At 51.9% G+C, this 22,339-nt stretch overlaps 1 protein-coding gene across 4 annotated transcripts in view; it reads right to left on the reverse strand.

Moving 5' to 3' along the window:
• The window catches only part of FAAP100 (FA core complex associated protein 100), a 98,850-nt gene extending 76,964 nt beyond the window's left edge, over positions 1–21,886 (reverse strand). For 2 of the 4 annotated variants that reach the window (XR_013263459.1, XM_077458724.1), the window contains exons 1-9: positions 21,782–21,886; positions 16,072–16,244; positions 14,361–14,479; positions 10,880–11,763; positions 9,418–9,571; positions 6,981–7,675; positions 5,535–5,659; positions 2,590–2,706; positions 2,070–2,153 (exon numbers count right to left, since the gene is read on the reverse strand). Coding sequence is in view for 3 of the 4 variants with exons in the window: in XM_077458724.1 (XP_077314850.1) it covers positions 2,070–2,153; positions 2,590–2,706; positions 5,535–5,659; positions 6,981–7,675; positions 9,418–9,571; positions 10,880–11,763; positions 14,361–14,479; positions 16,072–16,215 (2,322 nt within the window). In the remaining variant the exon portion in view is untranslated. Of the gene's footprint in view, positions 1–2,069; positions 2,154–2,589; positions 2,707–5,534; positions 5,660–6,980; positions 7,676–9,417; positions 9,572–10,879; positions 11,764–14,360; positions 14,480–14,773; positions 14,914–16,071; positions 16,245–21,781 lie in introns of those variants that run through there. The other 2 variants (XM_077458726.1, XM_077458725.1) reach the window with 2 other exon arrangements.
• Positions 21,887–22,339: the final 453 nt, after the last annotated feature.

Genomic DNA, 22,339 nt, shown 5'->3' on the forward strand with positions numbered 1-22,339 from the left:
AGCTCTGCTGATCCCCCCCAGTACTAAACCCCAGCTCTGCTGATTCCCCCCCCCCCCAATACTAACCCCAGCTCCGCTGATCCCCCTCCCCCCAATACTAACCCCCAGCTCTGCTGATCCCCCCTCCCCAATACTAACCCCCAGCTCTGCTGATCCCCCCTCCCCAATACTAACCCCCAGCTCTGCTGATCCCCCCCCCCCCAATACTAACCCCCAGCTCTGCTGATTCCCCCCCCCAATACTAACCCCCAGCTCTGCTGATCCCCCCCCCCCCAATACTAACCCCCAGCTCTGCTGATCCCCCCCAATACTAACCCCCAGCTCTGCTGATCCTCCCCAATACTAACCCCCAGCTCTGCTGATCCCCCCCAATACTAACCCCCAGCTCTGCTGATCCCCCCCCCAATACTAACCCCCAGCTCTGCTGATCCCCCCCCAATACTAACCCCCAGCTCCGCTGAGCCCTCCCCCCAGTACTAACTCCCAGCTCTGCCGATTCTCCCCTCTCTTTCTCTGGTCCTCGCTCACCTCCTGCTATAATGCTCCCATGCTGTGCACCTCGTGTCATAGAAACAAAAATGAAACAAAAAACAGTCTTTGCGCTAAATGTATGGAGTCCAAAACAAGAACACACTTACCAAGGGATTCATCAAGGGAAAGAGTTATTACAAAAGTCTATCCAACACCACACAGTGGTGTGCACAGGCTCATGGTGCAAATAACATTTGTTTATTGTAATATAAAAGAGAAAAATCAATACACTTACAAACATAGGTGAATCGTGAGCGTCAAAAAGTTCCCCCAGTGAAGAGCCCTGAACAGGGTCACATCCGAGTGCCGGGGTAGATGAGAGGTCCACAGAATGGCTGGATCCAAAGGCACTGGCTCATCAAGCTGCCGACAGTTGCGAGCGAGCCACTCACTGACCCAAAGACCGGCCGGTCAGGAAAGAGCTGTGGATGCCTCCAACACTTAGCCCAGGGAGAGCTCAGATGGAACAAGCTGACAGGGGGCGCTATGTGTGGTTGCCAGGACAATGCGTTTCAGAGGGCATGGCCTCCTTCCTCAGGCGGATGTGACCCTGTTCAGGGCACTTCACTGGGAGGAACTTTTTGACACTCACGATTCCCCTGACATTTGTAAGTGTATCGATTTTATCTTTTATATTACAATAAACGTTATTTGCACCATGAGCATTGTGCGCTCGTATTTCTCTTATGTGCACCTCGTGTCACATTGCTCGTTTTTTCTTGCTCTGGTCCCCCAGCTCTGCTGATCATCTCCTGCTTAGTACGGTCTCTCCGGTCCCCGCTCAGCTTCTGCTATATCATTCCCATGTTACGCACCGTGTGTGCCGTCTGCTAGTTGCTATGCTCCAGTCCAGACCCCGCTCACCTTCCTGATGCTCCACACGGCACACCAGATGCGACGTCTACAGCAGACACTCCCAGAATATATACACATGAACCAGAATTGGCTGCCCGATTACCTAGTATTTGCCTGTATGAGTCCTATCAGCTTCAGCTGATAAGACTGCAGTTATTTCTGTCCCATGCCCTGCTTTACACTGTATGTGAGGTCACATGGGGTGTAGAAGGAAGCTCTGAGTGATTAGCAGCTTCCTGGGAGTTCAGTGCTGTGCCGCAGTAAGTCCTGATAACAGATAGATAAGAGAGAGTGTGGCATAAATCAGGGGAGATCTGGGCATGCTCAGTGATGTCATTCTAAAGAACAAAAAAGGATTACAACAATACTAAGCAAGTAAGGAGATATCTACACGCAGTGTTCATTAGGGGTTTTTATGCTGAATTACATTGGACAAAGTTGTGGGGGAGGGTTTACAACCACTTTAAGGAGCCACACTCCCAGCCCAACCAGTGTGGATGTGGATATGGAACAGCCTCAGACAGCTGTCCTTTGCAAGCCACGCCCCCCTACTCCGATGCGTTTTCACCCAGCACATAGTCATAGAAGGTGGGTGTGGCTTTTGTGAAGAAGAACTGCGTGAGGCTGTTCCATATCCACAGCCAGTGGGTAACATTACACATCATCAGGGAAAAGCCACATACCTCCTGAGCCATAAACTGCTGCTGGATCTTCCCCAAATCCAAGTCCGGGGTGTGACCGCCATTTTGGTTCTGCTGAAGCAAGCTCTAGGGAATGAAATTAGATGTCACGTTAAACTCTGATATGATGGGAAATGTCAAAACCAAGATATCTACTACACTAAGACCCCTTTCACACTGGCAGGGCCCAGCAGTTAGCGCTAAAGCACTGCACGTTTTTACGGAGCTTTGTCGCTGCTTTTGCGGCCCTTACCGGCCGCTTTTTACAAAAAAAAAAAAAAAGAAGGGTAAAAAGTCCCATTTTGAGGTGCTTTCAAAGCGCATTTCAGGCGCTTGCCCATTCATCGCAATAGGCAGGGCGTTTTGGGATCACTAAATACAGTGCTCCCAAACCGTCTGTGACTGGCCTATAGGAAAGATCACAGGTTGCCTGAAGGCAACAAAGCGGCCACTCAGCCTCCGTTAAACTGGCTGAACCCTTAGAAGTGTGTCACCAATATCGGCGATTGATCTGTATCAATACCTGGAAATGACTGATCACTGCCAAGTGTAGTGCAGCCACAACATGTAAATGGGAGCTGAGGATCTGAATTTCAATGGCGGGGACAATTCCTGCTGCAGCCACATCCAACACAGAAATCTATAGGAAAAAGAAAAGCATAGAGTTTAAAAAAAAAAAAAAAAAAAAAAAAAAAAAAAAAAAGGAGCCGAGAATTACAATCACCTCTGCCCCTCCGTCCCTGTCCACCCCCAGGCTTACATCTTCCCTTGGCGCCCCCCCCCCCCCCCCTTCAGCCTTGCACAGGTGTACCAACTCCTCTCCATGGCCCTCTCCGATTTCACTGCACACTGTGAGCTTCTGAAAATGCGCATTAGAAGCTGCTGCAAGTCAGACAGAGCCCTGCCTCATTTCCTGGCTGGGGGACTTCCCGCATCATCTAGCTCTTTCCTCCCTGACTGCCCCTGGTCCCGCGCCTTTCATTCATTCAATTGGAGTTCCTTCATTAATAATAGCTCAGCATCGCATGTGGTGTTACCTAGGCTGGTCTGCATGTAAACTTTTTTTTTTTTTTTTTTTTTTTAAATATGAAATTTGTAAAAAAAAAAAAAAATGCTACCATAAAAAAGGTTAGGGCTGAATTTTATGAAACCAGTCCCTGGAGTCCAGCGCCGTCTTCCTACAGCCACTGCTTTGGGTTCCCCAGCGCCACCATCTTGGATTTGGGAGCCAGCTGTGACCTCCTTCGGAATCTCAGTCGGCTCTTCGTGGTGCATGCGCGAGATCATGTGACGCAGGGAGACGGGTCCTGCAACCTCCTGTCACATACATAGTACCCACTCCCCTGAAAAGAAAGAAGCCTCAAATGTGTTGGGTGGGGGAATAAACAGGACTTTCACCTATTTTTTTAATTCAAGAATGCAATTGACAATAAGAGTGGCTGCAACATTTGGCCAATAAAACAAAATAATAATAGCAAAGTACACTATGTTGACTTTCACTCTCAAGTGAAGGTCTGCTTTAGTTAACACCACCCCCCCCCCCCCCCATACAGTCTGGGTGTAGGATCCATTGAAACCGCTTTAATGGCACAGGAGGGCAGGAAAATGTAAAGCTAGGAGTTGGGCTTTAATAATAACAGGATAAGAGACTCCGCACTGCTCTCCTGTTCCCAACATCACCTGTATTCCCTCCGCCTGAGGCTGGAATACACAGAGACTGCCTAGAGATCACACATTGGTCCCTCACTGCTTCCATATTCATATTTCACTCACCTGGGGGGGGGGGGGGGTTCACATGACTCTGGAAGTCTGTGCCATCTCATCACTTTGGCATTGTCTCACTGCTAAGCTGCAGCAAGCAACACAGATTTAAGCCGGCGTTTCGTCAGATTTCGTAACGGAAGTGACATTCCGTTGCGCCCATCTTGCTACACCCCGCATTCATCCACAGTAAGGATGCAGTAAAAAGGCGGCAAGCGGACATCTTGTTACACCCACCGGAGTCTTGTATTTCACACTTATTTTTAACAGTAAACGGAGCTTATATAGTGAAATGCAGTATTTTGAAATCGGTCTGACTGTTTTGGATGTTGAATTTTCAAAGTAGCATTGTTCTGTCACATTAGCAAATCTGTGAGATCAGCAGGCTTGCCGCCGCTTTTCAAATTCAACATCTAAAAACAGTCAGAAAATTTTTTAAAAAATACTGCATTTCACTATATGAGCTCCGTTTACTGTTAAAAATAAGTGTGAAATGCAAGACTCCGGTGGGCGTAACAAGATGTCCGCTTGCCGCCTTCCCACTGTGTACGGGGTGTAGCAAGATGGCGGCGACGGAACGTCACTTCAGGTTACAAAATCTGATGAAACACCGACCATAGCTGATAGGATTTTCTTTCCTGCAACCACGAGAAAAAAAAAATTAAAAATAATCGCTGTATTCCCCCAGTCAGCACAGCCAGGGCCGATTCACAACACGCACTCCAGATTTTGAAGAATTCCAGTGCATTTCCAGATGCTTTTTCTTACTCTTCTTTTTTCCATTGTACTGGAGTGAGGTGCGTTTCTCATACATTCCGGTGCTTTTTTTTTTTATGCGTTTTTACCACGTTCTAGTACAGTCAAAATGCAGCATGTTCTATTTTTTTTTCTGGAACGCAGCGGAACTGAGTGCACTCGTGTGAGCTGTGCCACTGGGAACTATAGAACCTACTGTCCATGCATTTTTTGAGGCAGAAGGAAAAAAATAAAAAACACTGCAGCACTGCATGTGTTATAAAGTGGCCCTCAGTGTTAATGGGGGATACCTCCTGCGGAGCTACCGGCAGCCACTAGCAATAACAGTGACTTATTGCTAGTGGCTATAACCTCTTTCACATATGCTAAATGGAACCACTTTGATATATATGGGATATGAGACATGAGCATACTCCAGGAGTGTCAACATATGAACTTGGATTCCTCCGATTAACCCTTGATGGGAAATGCTTTCTTTGACCTATCTGAATATTCAGGAGTCCATAGTTTGAGGCGAGAGTCCATTTTTTCTGATGGTGGAGGGGGATCACATCAATCACCCCAACTCGCTGGAAAGGAACACTCTGCTCTTGTGGACTCTTGATCCTTAGTTTTATCTCATCTATTCTGCATTTCTATATTAAAATGATTGTTATTTATTAATTAATTTTTGTATTAGGTTTTAACATCTGCGCTGTACTGCTTCTATTAGTGGCTATAATCGCTGGCAGTAATTGAAGCCTAAAAATCCCAACATGCTGATTGTACCCAAGTCAACCAATGGATTAACTTGGGTACCTTCAGCCTGCCTATACATTGTTTGAATCTCAGCCGGTCCCTCCTGAACCCGTCAAGATTTTAGCCGCCTATGGCCGGCTTTACATTCAGTTCTGCTACACCAGATGGTACCATCACACGGGACCGCAGTGCTGTGGGGGTTCCTGCACTCACCTCTTGTACCTGCAGGCTGAAATCCTTCCCATCTGGGGTGACACCTTGCACCTCCGCCAGGCTCTGCTCCTTCACCATGTCCATAGACAGCAGCCAGTGCAGTACAGCCAAACATAGGGGGCTCCCTGGAAGAAGGAAATGCAAAATTACAATGGCCGACTACTAGCAGATCCATCTCTTATTACAGACTATAATTTTTCCTTTTTAATAGAGGATATGGTTATAAACCTAGAAGGCAGTGACAATCATTGTAGTAGCGATCACTACTACAGAGATTCTTCACTCCCACAGCTATGGCATATCCATATATACATTAGTCTGAGCTGTATCAATACAACACACTAAAGCTGACCATAGATGGTATGTTGCAAGGAAAAAAAAAAAAAAAAAACGCTCCATTCCCCCATCAACATAGTCAGTATTGATAGGGGAATCCCTTCCCCTGCAGCCATGTGTTCATCCAGTGGGGGAAGCTTTCCCCGCTGGGAGAACACAGTGATCAGTGCTAGCAGCTATAAGAGCCACTAGCAACAATCACAAGTAAAATCCAACAGGCTGGTTGTAGCCTAGTTGATTGATCGATTGTGTACTTTTAGCCTGTCCATACATGGCGCGATTGTCTATGGTCGGCTTAAAGGGGTTGTAAAGTGTTTTTTTTTTTTTTTCTTTTTTAAACAAACATATCATACTTACCTCCTCTGAGCAAGGGTTTTGCACAGAGTGGAAACGACCCTCTTCCCCAAGCAGCGCTCCTGAATACTCCCTGCATCGATTGCACCGACGGGGAAGCACTCTCCATGGGGGGCACTCTTGCGGGCGCGCTCCCGAGCCTTGCTACTGCGTCCATTGACACAGACAGGAGGACTCTGCCCTGCCCCCCCATCGTTGGATTTGATTGACAGCAGCAGGAGCCAATGGCTGCGCTGCTATCAATCTATCCAATAAAGACCTGAGACACCAGCTGGAGCCGGTGTGCTCGTCCCTGTCGCTGGAAAAAACGGGTTCATGTAAGGGGGGGGGGGGGGCTACTACATCACAGGAGGTTTTTTACCTTAATGCATAGAATAGTATTAAAGGGGTTGTAAAGCCTCGAGGGTTTACAACCCCTTTAAGGATCTCGATCACATGCCTGATGAAGGGGACCTGCGTGGCACCAAAACGTTGCTATGGTAACTAGGATGTGATCGCTGAATATAGCTATAGACTTGTCTTGGAGACCCTTGGTGTGCTGGGGGGACACACTTCTCGCTTTTGAATGTTCTTGGTTCCAGCAGCACCCATCCACATCTACAGCCAGTTTCGGGACTGAGCGCACTACCCAGCTCAGAACAATACATATATAGGCGGCATTAGAGCTCACCGCCATGCTGCCACATAAAGGGTTAAACATACATTTAATTTTAAGAGAAGAAAAAACAAAAAAAAAAAAAAAAAATCACTGCGCACCCGATTTTCCATTCTGCAAGGCTTGGGCCAACAAGGAGGCAGATATATGAAGCCGTGCTTTCAGCGGCTCTGAATTGCTGGCTCCTTGGTTATCAATAGGTGCGGAGCGCATATCTTTTATTCCTGCAGAGGAAGCCTTGATAAAGACTCGGGCCACGTCCTCCGGCATCGTTTGAAGCGTCTCAGGGTGGCTTATTTGGGGACCAAATCGCAGACACTGCAGCAAGTCCACGCCGTGTGTCCATAGAGGTATACAGACCCCATCTCGGGCCGGTGAAGGATCTGCAGACAGGCCGGAGTCCCTCATCAGTCCCTCTAAATTATAAAATAAAGTGAATGCGATTTTTATGGGGAAATGCAGACTGCGGTAGGTGTGTGCAGGTAGAGGGAAGGTCCGCTCTGTCCTCTCTCCGGGTTTTAGTGATGCAAGAGGAAAAGAATAGGAGGTGTCAGAGCCAATCAGGACGCACAGAGTCCACCCTCCCTCCAGAACATAATCCGTCCCGTTCTCCAGGGTGCAGGACACAGCCATACAGTCCGTCTGCAGCATCCTAGTCCACTGTGTCTTCACATCACACCGAAAGGGACTGCTTCTCCAATCACAGGACAGAAGCTGGCGGCTGAGTGACATCACCTGGTTCAGCTTCTGTAATGCCCGGCTCTTCTCACCGACTGCCAACTTCAGCCGGGATACCCTGCAGAAGGAAAACAGGGTACAACCTTACAAAGTGGGACAAAAAAAAAAAAAACTGCAAAAGGTCTATTGGCAGACTAATGTCACGTACACACGATTGGACAATCGGAAAAAAATCTGATGGATTTTGTTGTCGGAAGGGTGTTGGCTCAAACTTGTCTTGCATCCACACGATCACACAATGTTGTCAGAAATTCCGAACGTCAAGAATGCGGTGACGTACGACGAGCAGAGAAAAGTGAAGTTCGATAGCCAGTGCCGCTCTTCTGCTCGATTCTGAGCATGCATGGAACTTTGTACATCGGAATTATGTACACACGACCGGAATTTCCAACAACGGATTTTGTTGTTGGAAAAATTTGAGATCCAGATCTCAAATTTTGTGCGTCGAAAATATTTGATGGAGCCCACACATGGTCAGAATTTGACAAAAAGCTCCCATCGAACATTTTCCGTTGGAAAAAATCAGACCGTGTTGTACGCAGCATTATGCCCTGTACACACGGAAAATGTGCAATCGGACTGTGTTGTCGGAAATTCCGATCGTGTGTGGGCTCCATCGGAACGTTTTCCGACGGAATTTCCGACACACAAAGTTTGAGAGCTGGATCTAAAATTTTCCCACAACAAAATCCGATCGTGTGTATACAATTCCGACGCACAAAGTGCCACGCATGCCAAGAATAAATTACTAGGCGAAAGCTATTGGCTACTGCCCTCTTTATAGTCCCGTCGTATGTGTTTTACATCACCTCGTTCTGAACGATCGGATTTTCCGCCAACTTTGTGCGACGTGTGTATGCAAGACAAGTTTGGGCCAAAATCCATAGGGGGGGGGTGAGTTATAGGTGGTGGAGACTTATTTCTCTATAGCTGTCAATCACAGCACGGAATAGCAGGGGACCCGAACCCGGAAGAAGGGCTCGGCTTACATTTACGTCGCCCGGAATGGAGCTGCTGCCTGCTCGCAGTACAACTACTGTGGGAGGGTGGCAGGCGGTTAAAGGCCGCCTCCTCCTTTTCAACACATTACACCCATATTTGGGGTGCAACAAGTAGCTAAGTAAATCCCACCGCCAGAGCACCCTACCCACGTGTGTGTACAGGGGCATCTTACCCGCAGCCGCTGTCACTTGTACAACCCGTGCGCCTGTGCAGGGTTCCACTCACACAGCCATGTCATTAACTTACAGAGATCTGTGAATGAACTACAAATCCCATAACCCACCACAGCAGATGGACTTCTAGTTCTGGAAGGAATACAAGTGTGGTGATCACAGCTCTTGCAGTCCATTGGCACTTCCTCCAGCTCTCTACCTCCGTAAGGACAGGGATCTAGAAGAAGGGTCTGCAGGAGCCTGGCATTGCACCCTCCATCCACTGATCACAGCTGCAATGCTCGAAAATACTACTACTACTACTACAAATTGTTTTGCTACAAATATATGTACATTTATTTCCGAAAGGTGGACTTATCCTTTAACTTAATGCAATGTCATGAATCGATGTTCTAAAACAGGGATATGCAATTAGCGGACCTCCAGCTGTTGCAAAACTACAAGTCCCATCATGCCTCTGCATCTGGGTGTCATGCTTGTGGCTGTCAGTCTTGCTATGCCTCATGGGACTTGTAGTTCTGCAACAGCTGGAGGTCCGCTAATTGCATAACCCTGTTCTAAAAGTTCACTATCAACTTTATCTTGATAGAAGCTCACCCGCGAGTCCCAATAACAAACTGCTCACCTGTCAGACACCGAGCCGATCCCAGACAGCAGCTCTTTAATCCGGAGTCCGGTGTTGTCCCTTTCCAGTCCAGGCCCCCGGCCGCCATGTCCTTTCTGATTGAACCTGCACAGCATGAGGCGCCCCCTGCTGGACAGCAGAACCAGACCTGTACCTGTCAGGAGAAAGTTATAAAAACGCTGCAATTACAGTATTTTTGGAGGGCGACCACTATTTTTACGAAAAGGTAACAGCGCTCTCTGTGGGGGCAACCCAATCCATACACCAGATCCACTCACAGGTGCCTGAGCTTGATGTATCCCATCACACTCTAATGTCATAAACGTAGAAATAAATAAAAGTAGAAAGAGTCGGCAACACTGAAATCCTTGAAGTGTAGTTTATTGGTACATCAGAGTGACAATAAAAACAATAGCGCTGACAATTTTCAAGGTTGCAAGTCTGTAGACTCCCAATTAAAGTGGAAGTAAACTCAATCAACATGTGCTCTGTAATCCTTATGCAGCTAGCATCTTAGGAATCCTTATCCAGAGACATTGCGTGCTTCTCCTGCAATAAAAAGCCTGCATGCTCGCCATTTGTGACAGCTGAACTTCAGTTCCACTTTAGGTCTAGGGATAGCGGAAAAGGCTGGAATATTATTTCTCACTCCCCTGGTTGCCAGTGCTCTTCTCTTTAACGTTATGGGTTGTAGAGGGAACCTTTGCGATCCTCACATACAAAACGTAGGACTGTTGGTGCTGCACTGTGTGCAAAGACATCAGCGTCGGGAGCACCTTAGAGAAGAGGTGTCGGGGGGAACCGATCACACAGTGGATGAGAAAGCCTAACAGGAGTGAGGAATAAAGCTTATTCCTCAACCCCTAAACCTAATGAGAATGTAACCCTTGCAGTGCCAGGAGGCTTTGTTCCAAGGGTTTATTTTTTTAAAAAGCACATGTTGTAAAGTGCTGCTTAAACTGTTGGTGCTATATAAATCCTGTACTAAAATATACATATACACACATAGATAGATATATATATATATATATATATATATATATATATATATATATATATATATATATATATATATATATATATATATATATATATATATATATATCTATCTATCTATCTATCTCTATCATTATGATCAGTGGATCTGGGGTGCAATGTCAGGCTTCTGCCTCTCTATAGATTGTCAGACAGACTACTGCTGTGTACAATCACAGCGGGTGTCGGCAGGGAAGCGCACGTGTGCTCGACCCTAAACCCAGAAGCAGGCAGCAATGTACATTGCTTTGCCTGCACAGGCTGCCTGTCTGCAGTACATTGCGGGTGGGCGGTCCGGAAATTGCTAATTTCTTTTTTTTTTTGCCAATTTTATTTTGATAAGAGGGTCATTTTAAAAATCTTCCCCTTGCTACCCAAGGCTGGCTGGAATAAGGTTTTAGTATATGAGCACCTAAAACAGACCTACCATCAGAAGTGTGGATGTTCTCCGATACGGCTGCAATCCTAGGAACATTGTGTCGGACAGACGACACCATGGAACTCCTCGTTGCAGAGGCAGGGGCCCCGTCCTCAGCCTTGGGAATGGTTATGGAGAAGAGGTCGGAGGGGTTGCTGTAAATGACAGCGGCAGCAGAATAGAACGCACAGCACACAGGAGCGTGAATTGGATACTTCCTATATTCACAGGCTGCACCTTCCCCTTCGTCTCCAGACGTCATCGACACCAAGGAGCCCTTCTGTCCAATAAGCAGCATACAGTCACAGGAAACGTTCCCAGAGCCTCCGATTGGTTGCTCAGTACCGCCATCATGTGGTCCTGTCTTAGTTGCCCCGACAGAGACCACCGGCTGCTCCATGTGGTACAGGAGTTTCAGCAAGCTCTGATTTTCTTTACAAGAACCCGAACTCTTCAATGGGAAGTATGCCACCCGACCATCAGGGAAGCCGCAAAGGATTATGGGGGAATCGAGCATCGCCAGATCGACTCCAAACAATCGAGTGAACAGTCGTGCTTCCAGGAGAAAGGTAGACGGGACCCCGTTCACTTTATTTTCTTTCCATAGAGAGACACAACACAGGACGGGCGGCGGGGGAGGATTCGGCGTGACCGCCTTGCCGGATAACGTCACCTCTCTGGTCGGCGATGGGTTGAGGTCTCCATAACCGAGGGATTTCCGGGGAAAGACTCTGACCTTCCATTCTTCCAACTGCTGTACGGCCAGTACCAGAGCATCACCGGCCAGCGTGAAGGAGGCGGCACTGCTGTCCCGCAAGCAGCAGAACCCGGGCCCAATATGGTGGACAGTCGCCCCTCCTCTCTGTGATGTACAATCCGGGTCCTGCAACAACCTGCACAGATACAAATAAGAACAGCCAAAAGGATTAAAGAACCACCCCGGATAACAAGAGACCAATCAGTAAACTGAGTGCAGCTTTCCTCAACCCGATGTCCTGCAGAGAACGCTGGGAGTTACCCGAGCAATCAGAGATTCATGAATTTTAGATAAGGACCCCCCCCCCCCCCCCCCCATCTGCAGCCTACACACCGGAGACAGTGCAATCAGCTCCTCATCCTGGGAAAGGATGTGAGGCGCCAAAACGGCATCAGCTGGAACTAAATCTGCCCCAATATTTACATTCTCCTTCCTTAACCACTTGCTGACCGCTATCAGCACACATATATATATATATATATACATATATATATATATATATATATATATATATATACACACACATATATATATATATATATATATATATATATATATATATATATATATATATATATATATATATATATATATATATATATATATATATATATATATATATACACACATACATACACACACACACACACACCGGCAGAATGGCACGGCTGGGCAAATTAACGTACCCGTATGTTACTTCGAATTTCCATAAAACTATCCCTTATTTTGTAGACGCTAACCAACTTTTGCGCAAACCAATCAATAAATGCTTATTGCGATTTTTTTTTTTTTACCAAAAATATGTAGAAGAATACGTATCGGCCTAAACTGAGGGGAAAAAAATATTTTTTTTTATATATTTTTGGGGGATATAGCAAAAAGTAAAAAAAAATGTGTTTTTTTCAAAATTGTCGCTCTTTTTTTTGTTTATAGCGCAAAAAATAAAAACCGCAGGAAGTGATCAAATACCACCAAAAGAAAGCTTTATTTGTGGGGAGAAAAAGAACATCAATTTTGTTTGGGAGCCAAGGCGCACGACTGCGCAATTGTCAGTTAAAGCGGCACAGTGCCGAATCGCAAAAAGTGCTCTGGTCTTTGGCCAGCAAAATGGTCCGGGGCTTAAGTGGTTAACGAACCATCACAGCTCTGTGGTAGTTCGTTGAGAACTACAATCCCACAGCCACCAAGGCTGTCGGGACTTGTAATTCATCCATACGCAGAACTCTGTATGAATGATGCTGCCGTGTGGGCGGAGCCCCGCATGGCCGTGCTGCATTCAAAAACAGACAGCTAGTACAGTGACAAAGTGTCTGTTAGTGTCCGCCACAATGTCACAGTCCTGCTATAAGTCGCTGATCACCGCCAAAGAAAAAAAAAAAAAAAAAAAAAAAAAAAAAAAAGGGGAGAGAGAAGATTTGGGGCAGCACAGTGGTGTAGTGGTTAGCACTCTCACCTAGCAGTAAAAAGCGTCGCTGGTTCAAACCCCAACCATGACACTACCTGCCTGGAGTTTGCATGTTCTCCCTGTGCCTGCATGGGTTTCCTCCGGGTACTCCGGTTTCCTCCCACAATCCAAAGAAATGCAGGTAGGTTAATTGGCTTCTGCCCACAATTGGTCCTAGTAAATGAATGGGGACCTATGTGAGTGTGCAATGTACAGGGATAGGGACAATTGTAGACACTCACAGGTTGAACTGGATGGACTGGTGTCTTTATTCAACCTTACTAACTATGAAACTATGATCCCATGGTTTGTAGACACTATAACTTTTGCTCAAACCAATCAATATAAACTTATTGCAATATTTTTTTTTCTTTTTTACTAAAAATATGTAGAATACATATTGGCCTAAATTGATAAAGAAATTCGATTTTTTAAAATTTTTATTGGATATGTTTCCTAGCAGAAAGTAAAAAATATTGTTTTTTTTTTTTTTTTTCCAAAAGTCTGTCTTTTGTTATTTGTAGCAAAAAAAAAAAAAAAAAAAAAAAAAAAATGTATTGTAGGGATGATCAAATACCACCAAAAGAAAGCTCTATATGTGGGGAAAAAAAAAACAAACAATTTTATTTGGGTACAGCGTCTCACATAATGCAGTGCCGTATCACAAAAAATGTCCTGGTCATGGGGGGACCCTGGGCTTGAGCCGCTTTCAGAACCTACTGTACCTTCTATACATTAACATATTTATCAGCGTATAACACGCACCCCAAGTTTAGGAGGGAATTTTAAGGGAAAAAAAAAAAAAAACTTACATTTAAATGCCCATCAATGCAGCCTTATCAGTGTCATTGCAGCCTTTAAGTTTAAAAATGGCGCCGCTGAGATACAGAGTCCTGCGTATCTCTCCAGCTCTCGGGTCCTCTTGGCGGCTCTCGGGTCCTTTCACAGTCGTGAGCGGAGCCGAGAGTAGCCAAGTGTACTCGGCTCAGCTCACAGTCACGCCCAGTCCCTGTGTTATGTCCATCATAGGACAGGACTGGGCGTGACTGAGCGGAACGGAGCCGAGTACACTCGGCTTTGTATCTCGGCGGGGGCCCCCCTATTGGGTGGGGCCCATGGGCTTGAGCCTTGTCAAGCCCAATGGTAAGCCCGGCCCTGGGGAGGGTTGCAAATCTTCCTGAGGGCACCAGTTTAATAATATACACAATAGTACTACTCCTTTAGTATGGGTGGTACTCCGGGAGATGAAGCCAGACTTGTGAGAATGATGGTGATGTCGGGCGACTTACCTCCCAGTCTCGTCCCATTCCAGGAGGAAGACTCCGCAGGGAGCGCACAGTGCGTACAGCTGATTGGACCGGCGGTCAACTTCCATATGGGAGATTTTGGAAGGAAATAAATACACGGACTGAAAAAAGAAAAACATCGTCCCGTTTTAATGCACACCGAACACGCCATTTGTTGTGAAGCAGCAAAATTTAACGCTGAACTCCAACCAGATTTAAAATCTGCGCATTAACCCCTTCCCGCCAACCGGTCCTTAAAGTCAGTGGATCTCAACCTCAATCCTCCCCCCCAACAGGCCATGTTTTGGAAACTTTTTTTTACTATAAAATAGTTTTTACTTAAAGGGGTTGTAAAGGTTAGTTTTTTTATTCTCTAAATAGGTTCCTTTAAGCTAGGGCATTGCTGATTCATTTACCTTTTCCTTCGATTTCCCTTTTAAATGTTTTTTTTTTCTTTGTTTTCTTTGTCTGAATTTCTCACTTCCTGTTCCTCCTCAGAAAGCTGTTCAGTAAGCTGTTCTGGCTGACTAAACACCGCTCGGATGATGGTGTGAAGTTTACTGAGGAAAAACAGGAAGTGAGATATTCAAAGAATAAAAACATTTAGAAGGGAAATCGAAGGAAAAGGTAAGTGAACGAACAATGCACTAGCTTAAAGGAACCTATGTAGAAAATAAAAAATTAACCTTTACAACCCCTTTAACTATTTTAGATAAAATAGCTCTTATCAATACCATGTCATTGATATTGGTTTAAAGCAGCTGTGCAAAGTATAGGGAAAAACCTGAAAACATGGCCCGTTGGAGTTCCGTGAGGACTGAGGTTCGAGAATCACTGCTTTAAAGCGGGAGTCCACCGGGACTCCGCGTTTTTTTTTTTTTTTTAAAAGCCAGCAGCTACAAATACTGCAGCTGCTGACTTTTAAAATAGTGACACTTACCTGTCCAGCGCGCCCGCGATGTCGGCACCCGAAGCCGATCGCTAGGTCGTCTGTCGGGTCCTGCCGCCGCCATCTTGGGTATGGGAATCAGGAAATGGAGCCTTTCGGCTTCATTTCCCGGTTCCCTACTGCGCATGCGCGAGCCGCGCGCCGCAATCCGGACGGTCCCCGCTGCCTTTGGGAACTGTGTGTTTCCCAGCAGGCAGCGGGGCACTTGCGCAAAGGGGCGGGCAGTTGCGGAAAGGGGCGTAATCTACGCCCCTTTCCGCAGACAGCTATCCCGGAAGTGGGTGCAGTTACCTGGATTATCCAGGTAACTGCACCCCCCTCCCCCCTGAAAGGTGCCAATTGTGGCGCCGGAGGGGGGGGGGGGATTCCGATGAGCGGAGGTCCATTTTATGGTGGACCTCCGCTTTAAGGGTTCTAAAAGCCAAGAGGCGGGCAGACGGGCATTCGGGTCATACGCCTGTTGGCTATCACAGGGAGCGCGCTCAGGGATGGTTCAAGCTGGAACAAGGTAACAATTTCCAGACCTGGAATTCAGATATAAGGGAAGTCACGTTGCTGTCATATTGGGGTTTACTTACTAAATCTGGAGAGTGCATAATCAGCCTCACCTCTGCACAGAAACCAATCAGCTTCCAAGTTTTCATTTTGGAAGCTTAATTGAAGAAGCTGAGGTTAGAAGCGGATTGGTTTCTCTGCAGAGGTGAGACGGATTTTGCACTCTCCAGCTTTAGTAAATCAGCCCGGTTGTGTTCTGGAATCTCTCACCGTGATCGCCCTCCTCTCCAGGGAGAAGACGTGGAGGAATTCGCTGCCTCCGCACACATAGAGATCGCTGCCCCAGGGGACAATGCGGCCTTTACCTCCGGGCACGCCGCCGGCCGGGCACTGCAACTGCACCAACGGCTCCATCCCGGCCAATCCTACGTCTCTGTCGGGGTCTAAAGAGGAAATAAAAAAAGAAATCGGGTCATCAATCAGATCTGAACCCAATTCACTGAACTCTCATAGAAGCTCCAACATATTACAGTAGATGTAACAGAGGTGATCAAATATCACCAAAACAAATCTCTATTTGTGGGAGGAAAAAAAAAAATACATCAATTTTATTTGGGTACAAAATCGCACCGCGCCATTGTCAGTTAAAGCGACACAGAGCCGAATCGCAAAAAAGTGGCCCGGTCATTAAGGGGGCAAAAATGGTTAAAGTACGGAGTGATCCCGACACATTTCACCGCTATGGGGGGGGTTCTTCAGGGGATAACACACGACCTCCCCCTCTCCACCACGCAGGTCACACGACCCCCCCCCCCTTCTCCACCACGCAGGTCACACGACCCCCCCTCTCCACCACGCAGGTCACACGACCCTCCCCTCTCCACCACGCAGGCCACATGACCCCCCCCCATTCTCCACCACGCAGGTCACACGACCCCCCCCCCCCCATTCTCCACCACGCAGGTCACACGACCCCCCCCTCTCCACCACGCAGGTCACACGACCCCCCCCCCCTTCTCCACCACGCAGGTCACACGACCCCCCCCTCTCCACCACGCAGGTCACACGACCCCCCCCTCTCCACCACGCAGGTCACACGACCCCCCCCTCTCCACCACGCAGGTCACACGACCTCCCCCCCCCTTCTCCACCACGCAGGTCACACGACCCCCCCCTCCTTCTCCCCCACGCAGGTCACACGACCCCCCCCTCCTTCTCCACCACGCAGGTCACACGACCCCCCCCCCTTCTCCACCACGCAGGTCACACGACCCCCCCCCCCCCCTTCTCCACCACGCAGGTCACACGACCCCCCCCTCTCCACCACGCAGGTCACACGACCCCCCCCCCCTCTCCACCACGCAGGTCACACGACCCCCCCCCCTCTCCACCACGCAGGTCACACGACCCCCCCCTCTCCACCACGCAGGTCACACGACCCCCCCCCTCTCCACCACGCAGGTCACACGACCCCCCCCTCTCCACCACGCAGGTCACACGACCCCCCCCTCTCCACCACGCAGGTCACACGACCCCCCCCTCTCCACCACGCAGGTCACACGACCCCCCCCCCCTCTCCACCACGCAGGTCACACGACCCCCCCCCCCTCTCCACCACACAGGTCACACGACCCCCCCCCTCTCCACCACACAGGTCACACGACCCCCCCCCTCTCCACCACACAGGTCACACGACCCCCCCCCTCTCCACCACACAGGTCACACGACCCCCCCCCTCTCCACCACACAGGTCACACGACCCCCCCCTCTCCACCACACAGGTCACACGACCCCCCCCTCTCCACCACACAGGTCACACGACCCCCCCTCTCCACCACACAGGAGACACGACCCCCCCCTCTCCACCACGCAGGTCACACGACCCCCCCCTCTCCACCACGCAGGTCACACGACCCCCCCCTCTCCACCACGCAGGTCACACGACCCCCCCCCTCTCCACCACGCAGGTCACACGACCCCCCCCTCTCCACCACGCAGGTCACACGACCCCCCCCTCTCCACCACGCAGGTCACACGACCCCCCCCCTCTCCACCACGCAGGTCACACGACCCCCCCCCCTCTCCACCACGCAGGTCACACGACCCCCCCCCCCCTCTCCACCACGCAGGTCACACGACCCCCCCCCCCTCTCCACCACACAGGTCACACGACCCCCCCCCTCTCCACCACACAGGTCACACGACCCCCCCCCTCTCCACCACACAGGTCACACGACCCCCCCCCTCTCCACCACACAGGTCACACGACCCCCCCCTCTCCACCACACAGGTCACACGACCCCCCCCTCTCCACCACACAGGTCACACGACCCCCCCCTCTCCACCACACAGGTCACACGACCCCCCCCTCTCCACCACACAGGTCACACGACCCCCTCTCCACCACACAGGAGACACGACCCCCCCCTTCTCCACCACGCAGGTCACACGACCCCCCCTCTCCACCACACAGGTCACACGACCCCCCCCCTTCTCCACCACGCAGGCCACACGACCCCCCCTCATTCTCCACCACGCAGGTCACACGACCCCCCCCCCCTTCTCCACCACGCAGGTCACACGACCCCCCCTCTCCACCACGCAGGTCACACGACCCTCCCCTCTCCACCACGCAGGCCACATGACCCCCCCCCATTCTCCACCACGCAGGTCACACGACCCCCCCCTCTCCACCACGCAGGTCACACGACCCCCCCTCTCCACCACGCAGGTCACACGACCTCCCCCCCCCTTCTCCACCACGCAGGTCACACGACCTCCCCCCCCCTTCTCCACCACGCAGGTCACACGACCCCCCCCTCCTTCTCCCCCACGCAGGTCACACGACCCCCCCCCTCCTTCTCCACCACGCAGGTCACACGACCCCCCCCCCCCTTCTCCACCACGCAGGTCACACGACCCCCCCCCCCCTTCTCCACCACGCAGGTCACACGACCCCCCCCCCTCTCCACCACGCAGGTCACACGACCCCCCCCCCTCTCCACCACGCAGGTCACACGACCCCCCCCCCTCTCCACCACGCAGGTCACACGACCCCCCCCCCTCTCCACCACGCAGGTCACACGACCCCCCCCCCTCTCCACCACGCAGGTCACACGACCCCCCCCCCCCTTCTCCACCACGCAGGTCACACGACCCCCCCCCTCTCCACCACGCAGGTCACACGACCCCCCCCTCTCCACCACGCAGGTCACACGACCCCCCCTCTCCACCACACAGGTCACACGACCCCCCCCCCTTCTCCACCACGCAGGCCACACGACCCCCCCTCATTCTCCACCACGCAGGTCACACGACCCCCCCCCCTTCTCCACCACGCAGGTCACACGACCCCCCCATCTCCACCACGCAGGTCACACGACCCTCCCCTCTCCACCACGCAGGCCACATGACCCCCCCCCATTCTCCACCACGCAGGTCACACGACCCCCCCCCCCCCCCCCATTCTCCACCACGCAGGTCACACGACCCCCCCCTCTCCACCACGCAGGTCACACGACCCCCCCTCTCCACCACGCAGGTCACACGACCTCCCCCCCCCTTCTCCACCACGCAGGTCACACGACCCCCCCCCTCCTTCTCCCCCACGCAGGTCACACGACCCCCCCCCTCCTTCTCCACCACGCAGGTCACACGACCCCCCCCCTTCTCCACCACGCAGGTCACACGACCCCCCCCCCTTCACCACGCAGGTCACACGACCCCCCCCTCTCCACCACGCAGATCACACGACCCCCCCCCTCTCCACCACGCAGGTCACACGACCCCCCCCCCTCTCCACCACGCAGGTCACACGACCCCCCCCCCTCTCCACCACGCAGGTCACACGACCCCCCCCCCTCTCCACCACGCAGGTCACACGACCCCCCCCCCCTCTCCACCACGCAGGTCACACGACCCCCCCCCTCTCCACCACGCAGGTCACACGACCCCCCCCCTCTCCACCACGCAGGTCACACGACCCCCCCCTCTCCACCACGCAGGTCACACGACCCCCCCCTCTCCACCACGCAGGTCACACGACCCCCCCCTCTCCACCACGCAGGTCACACGACCCCCCCCCTCTCCACCACGCAGGTCACACGACCCCCCCCTCTTCACCACGCAGGTCACACGACCCCCCCCCTCTCCACCACGCAGGTCACACGACCCCCCCCCTCTCCACCACGCAGGTCACACGACCCCCCCCCTCTCCACCACGCAGGTCACACGACCCCCCCCCCCTCTCCACCACGCAGGTCACACGACCCCCCCCCCCTCTCCACCACACAGGTCACACGACCCCCCCCTCTCCACCACACAGGTCACACGACCCCCCCCCCCTCTCCACCACACAGGTCACACGACCCCCCCCTCTCCACCACACAGGTCACACGACCCCCCCTCTCCACCACACAGGTCACACGACCCCCCCCTCTCCACCACACAGGTCACACGACCCCCCCCTCTCCACCACACAGGTCACACGACCCCCCCTCTCCACCACACAGGAGACACGACCCCCCCTTCTCCACCACGCAGGTCACACGACCCCCCCTCTCCACCACACAGGTCACACGACCCCCCCCCCTTCTCCACCACGCAGGCCACACGACCCCCCCTCATTCTCCACCACGCAGGTCACACGACCCCCCCCCCCATTCTCCACCACGCAGGTCACACGACCCCCCCCCCCATTCTCCACCACGCAGGTCACACGACCCCCCCCCCATTCTCCACCACGCAGGTCACACGACCCCCCCCCCCATTCTCCACCACGCAGGTCACACGACCCCCCCCCTCTCCACCACGCAGGTCACACAAACCCCCCCCTCTCCACCACGCAGGTCACACGACCCCCCCCCTCTCCACCACGCAGGTCACACGACCCCCCCCCTTCTCCACCACGCAGGTCACACGACCCCCCCCCCCTCTCCACCACGCAGGTCACACGACCCCCCCCCTTCTCCACCACGCAGGTCACACGACCCCCCCCCCCCCTCCACCACGCAGGTCACACGACCCCCCCCTCTCCACCACGCAGGTCACACGACCCCCCCCCTCTCCACCACGCAGGTCACACGACCCCCCCCCTCTCCACCACGCAGGTCACACGACCCCCCCCCTCTCCACCACGCAGGTCACACGACCCCCCCCTCTCCACCACGCAGGTCACACGACCCCCCCCCTCTCCACCACGCAGGTCACACGACCCCCCCCCTCTCCACCACGCAGGTCACACGACCCCCCCCCTCTCCACCACGCAGGTCACACGACCCCCCCCCCTCTCCACCACGCAGGTCACACGACCCCCCCCCTCTCCACCACGCAGGTCACACGACCCCCCCCTTCTCCACCACGCAGGTCACACGACCCCCCCCTTCTCCACCACGCAGGTCACACGACCCCCCCCTTCTCCACCACGCAGGTCACACGACCCCCCCCTTCTCCACCACGCAGGTCACACGACCCCCCCCCTCTCCACCACGCAGGTCACACGACCCACCCCCCTCTCCACCACGCAGGTCACACGACCCCCCCCCCCTCTCCACCACGCAGGTCACACGACCCCCCCCCCTCTCCACCACGCAGGTCACACGACCCCCCCTCTCCACCACGCAGGTCACACGACCCCCCCCCCCCTCTCCACCACGCAGGTCACACGACCCCCCCCCTCTCCACCACGCAGGTCACACGACCCCCCCCCCCTCTCCACCACGCAGGTCACACGACCCCCCCCCTCTCCACCACGCAGGTCACACGACCCCCCCCCCCTTCTCCACCACGCAGGTCACACGACCCCCCCCTCTCCACCACACAGGTCACACGACCCCCCCCCCCTCTCTCTCCACCACACAGGTCACATGACACCCCCTCTAATCTACAGTAGTTATGTCAGAGGTCCCTATATGACGCCGGGGGTACCCGGCTCGCCTCCGTGTATGAGAGAGCAGTGAGGACCGGTCACATAGCGACTCACACCGACATCCACAGTTCTTCCTGCCTTCTCCATCCCGCTTATTTTTTCTAATTTTTAATCCTCAACGCCGATTGGCCTAGCCGCCTGTCACTCCGCCGATCCGTCATCGAGCGCTTTGAGTGCGAGACACGCCCCCCTTCTCCGCGGCGAGGCATGACGGGAGGTGTAGTCCATGTGACAAGCGGTGACGGCCCGGGCCAATAGGAGGTGGGACACGTGACTGGTGGCGCGGATCCATTATATACATATATACATATATACCTCATCATAGGGAGGATTTACATCTTAGGAGACTAGGTTGACCTTTTGTTTCTCCAGCCCCGAGCCTCTTTCTGACATTTGTTGCTTACAAGTTAAAAACAGTTTTGTTTTTTTTACCAGAAAATTACTTAGAACCCCCAAACTTTATATATATATATATATATATATATATATATATATATATATATATATATATTATCACTTGGGATAACAATACAGGTGTGGTTTGAAGAAAGGTTTTCATATGCGGGCGTGGCTCACGTATGCGTTCGCTTCTGCGTGCGAGCTCGTCGGGAT

The sequence above is a fragment of the Lithobates pipiens genome, unplaced genomic scaffold, assembly GCF_037356315.1.
Source record: "Lithobates pipiens isolate NorthernLeopardFrog02 unplaced genomic scaffold, aLitPip1_a1.2 Scaffold_28, whole genome shotgun sequence".
In the NCBI taxonomy this organism is placed as follows: domain Eukaryota; kingdom Metazoa; phylum Chordata; class Amphibia; order Anura; family Ranidae; genus Lithobates; species Lithobates pipiens.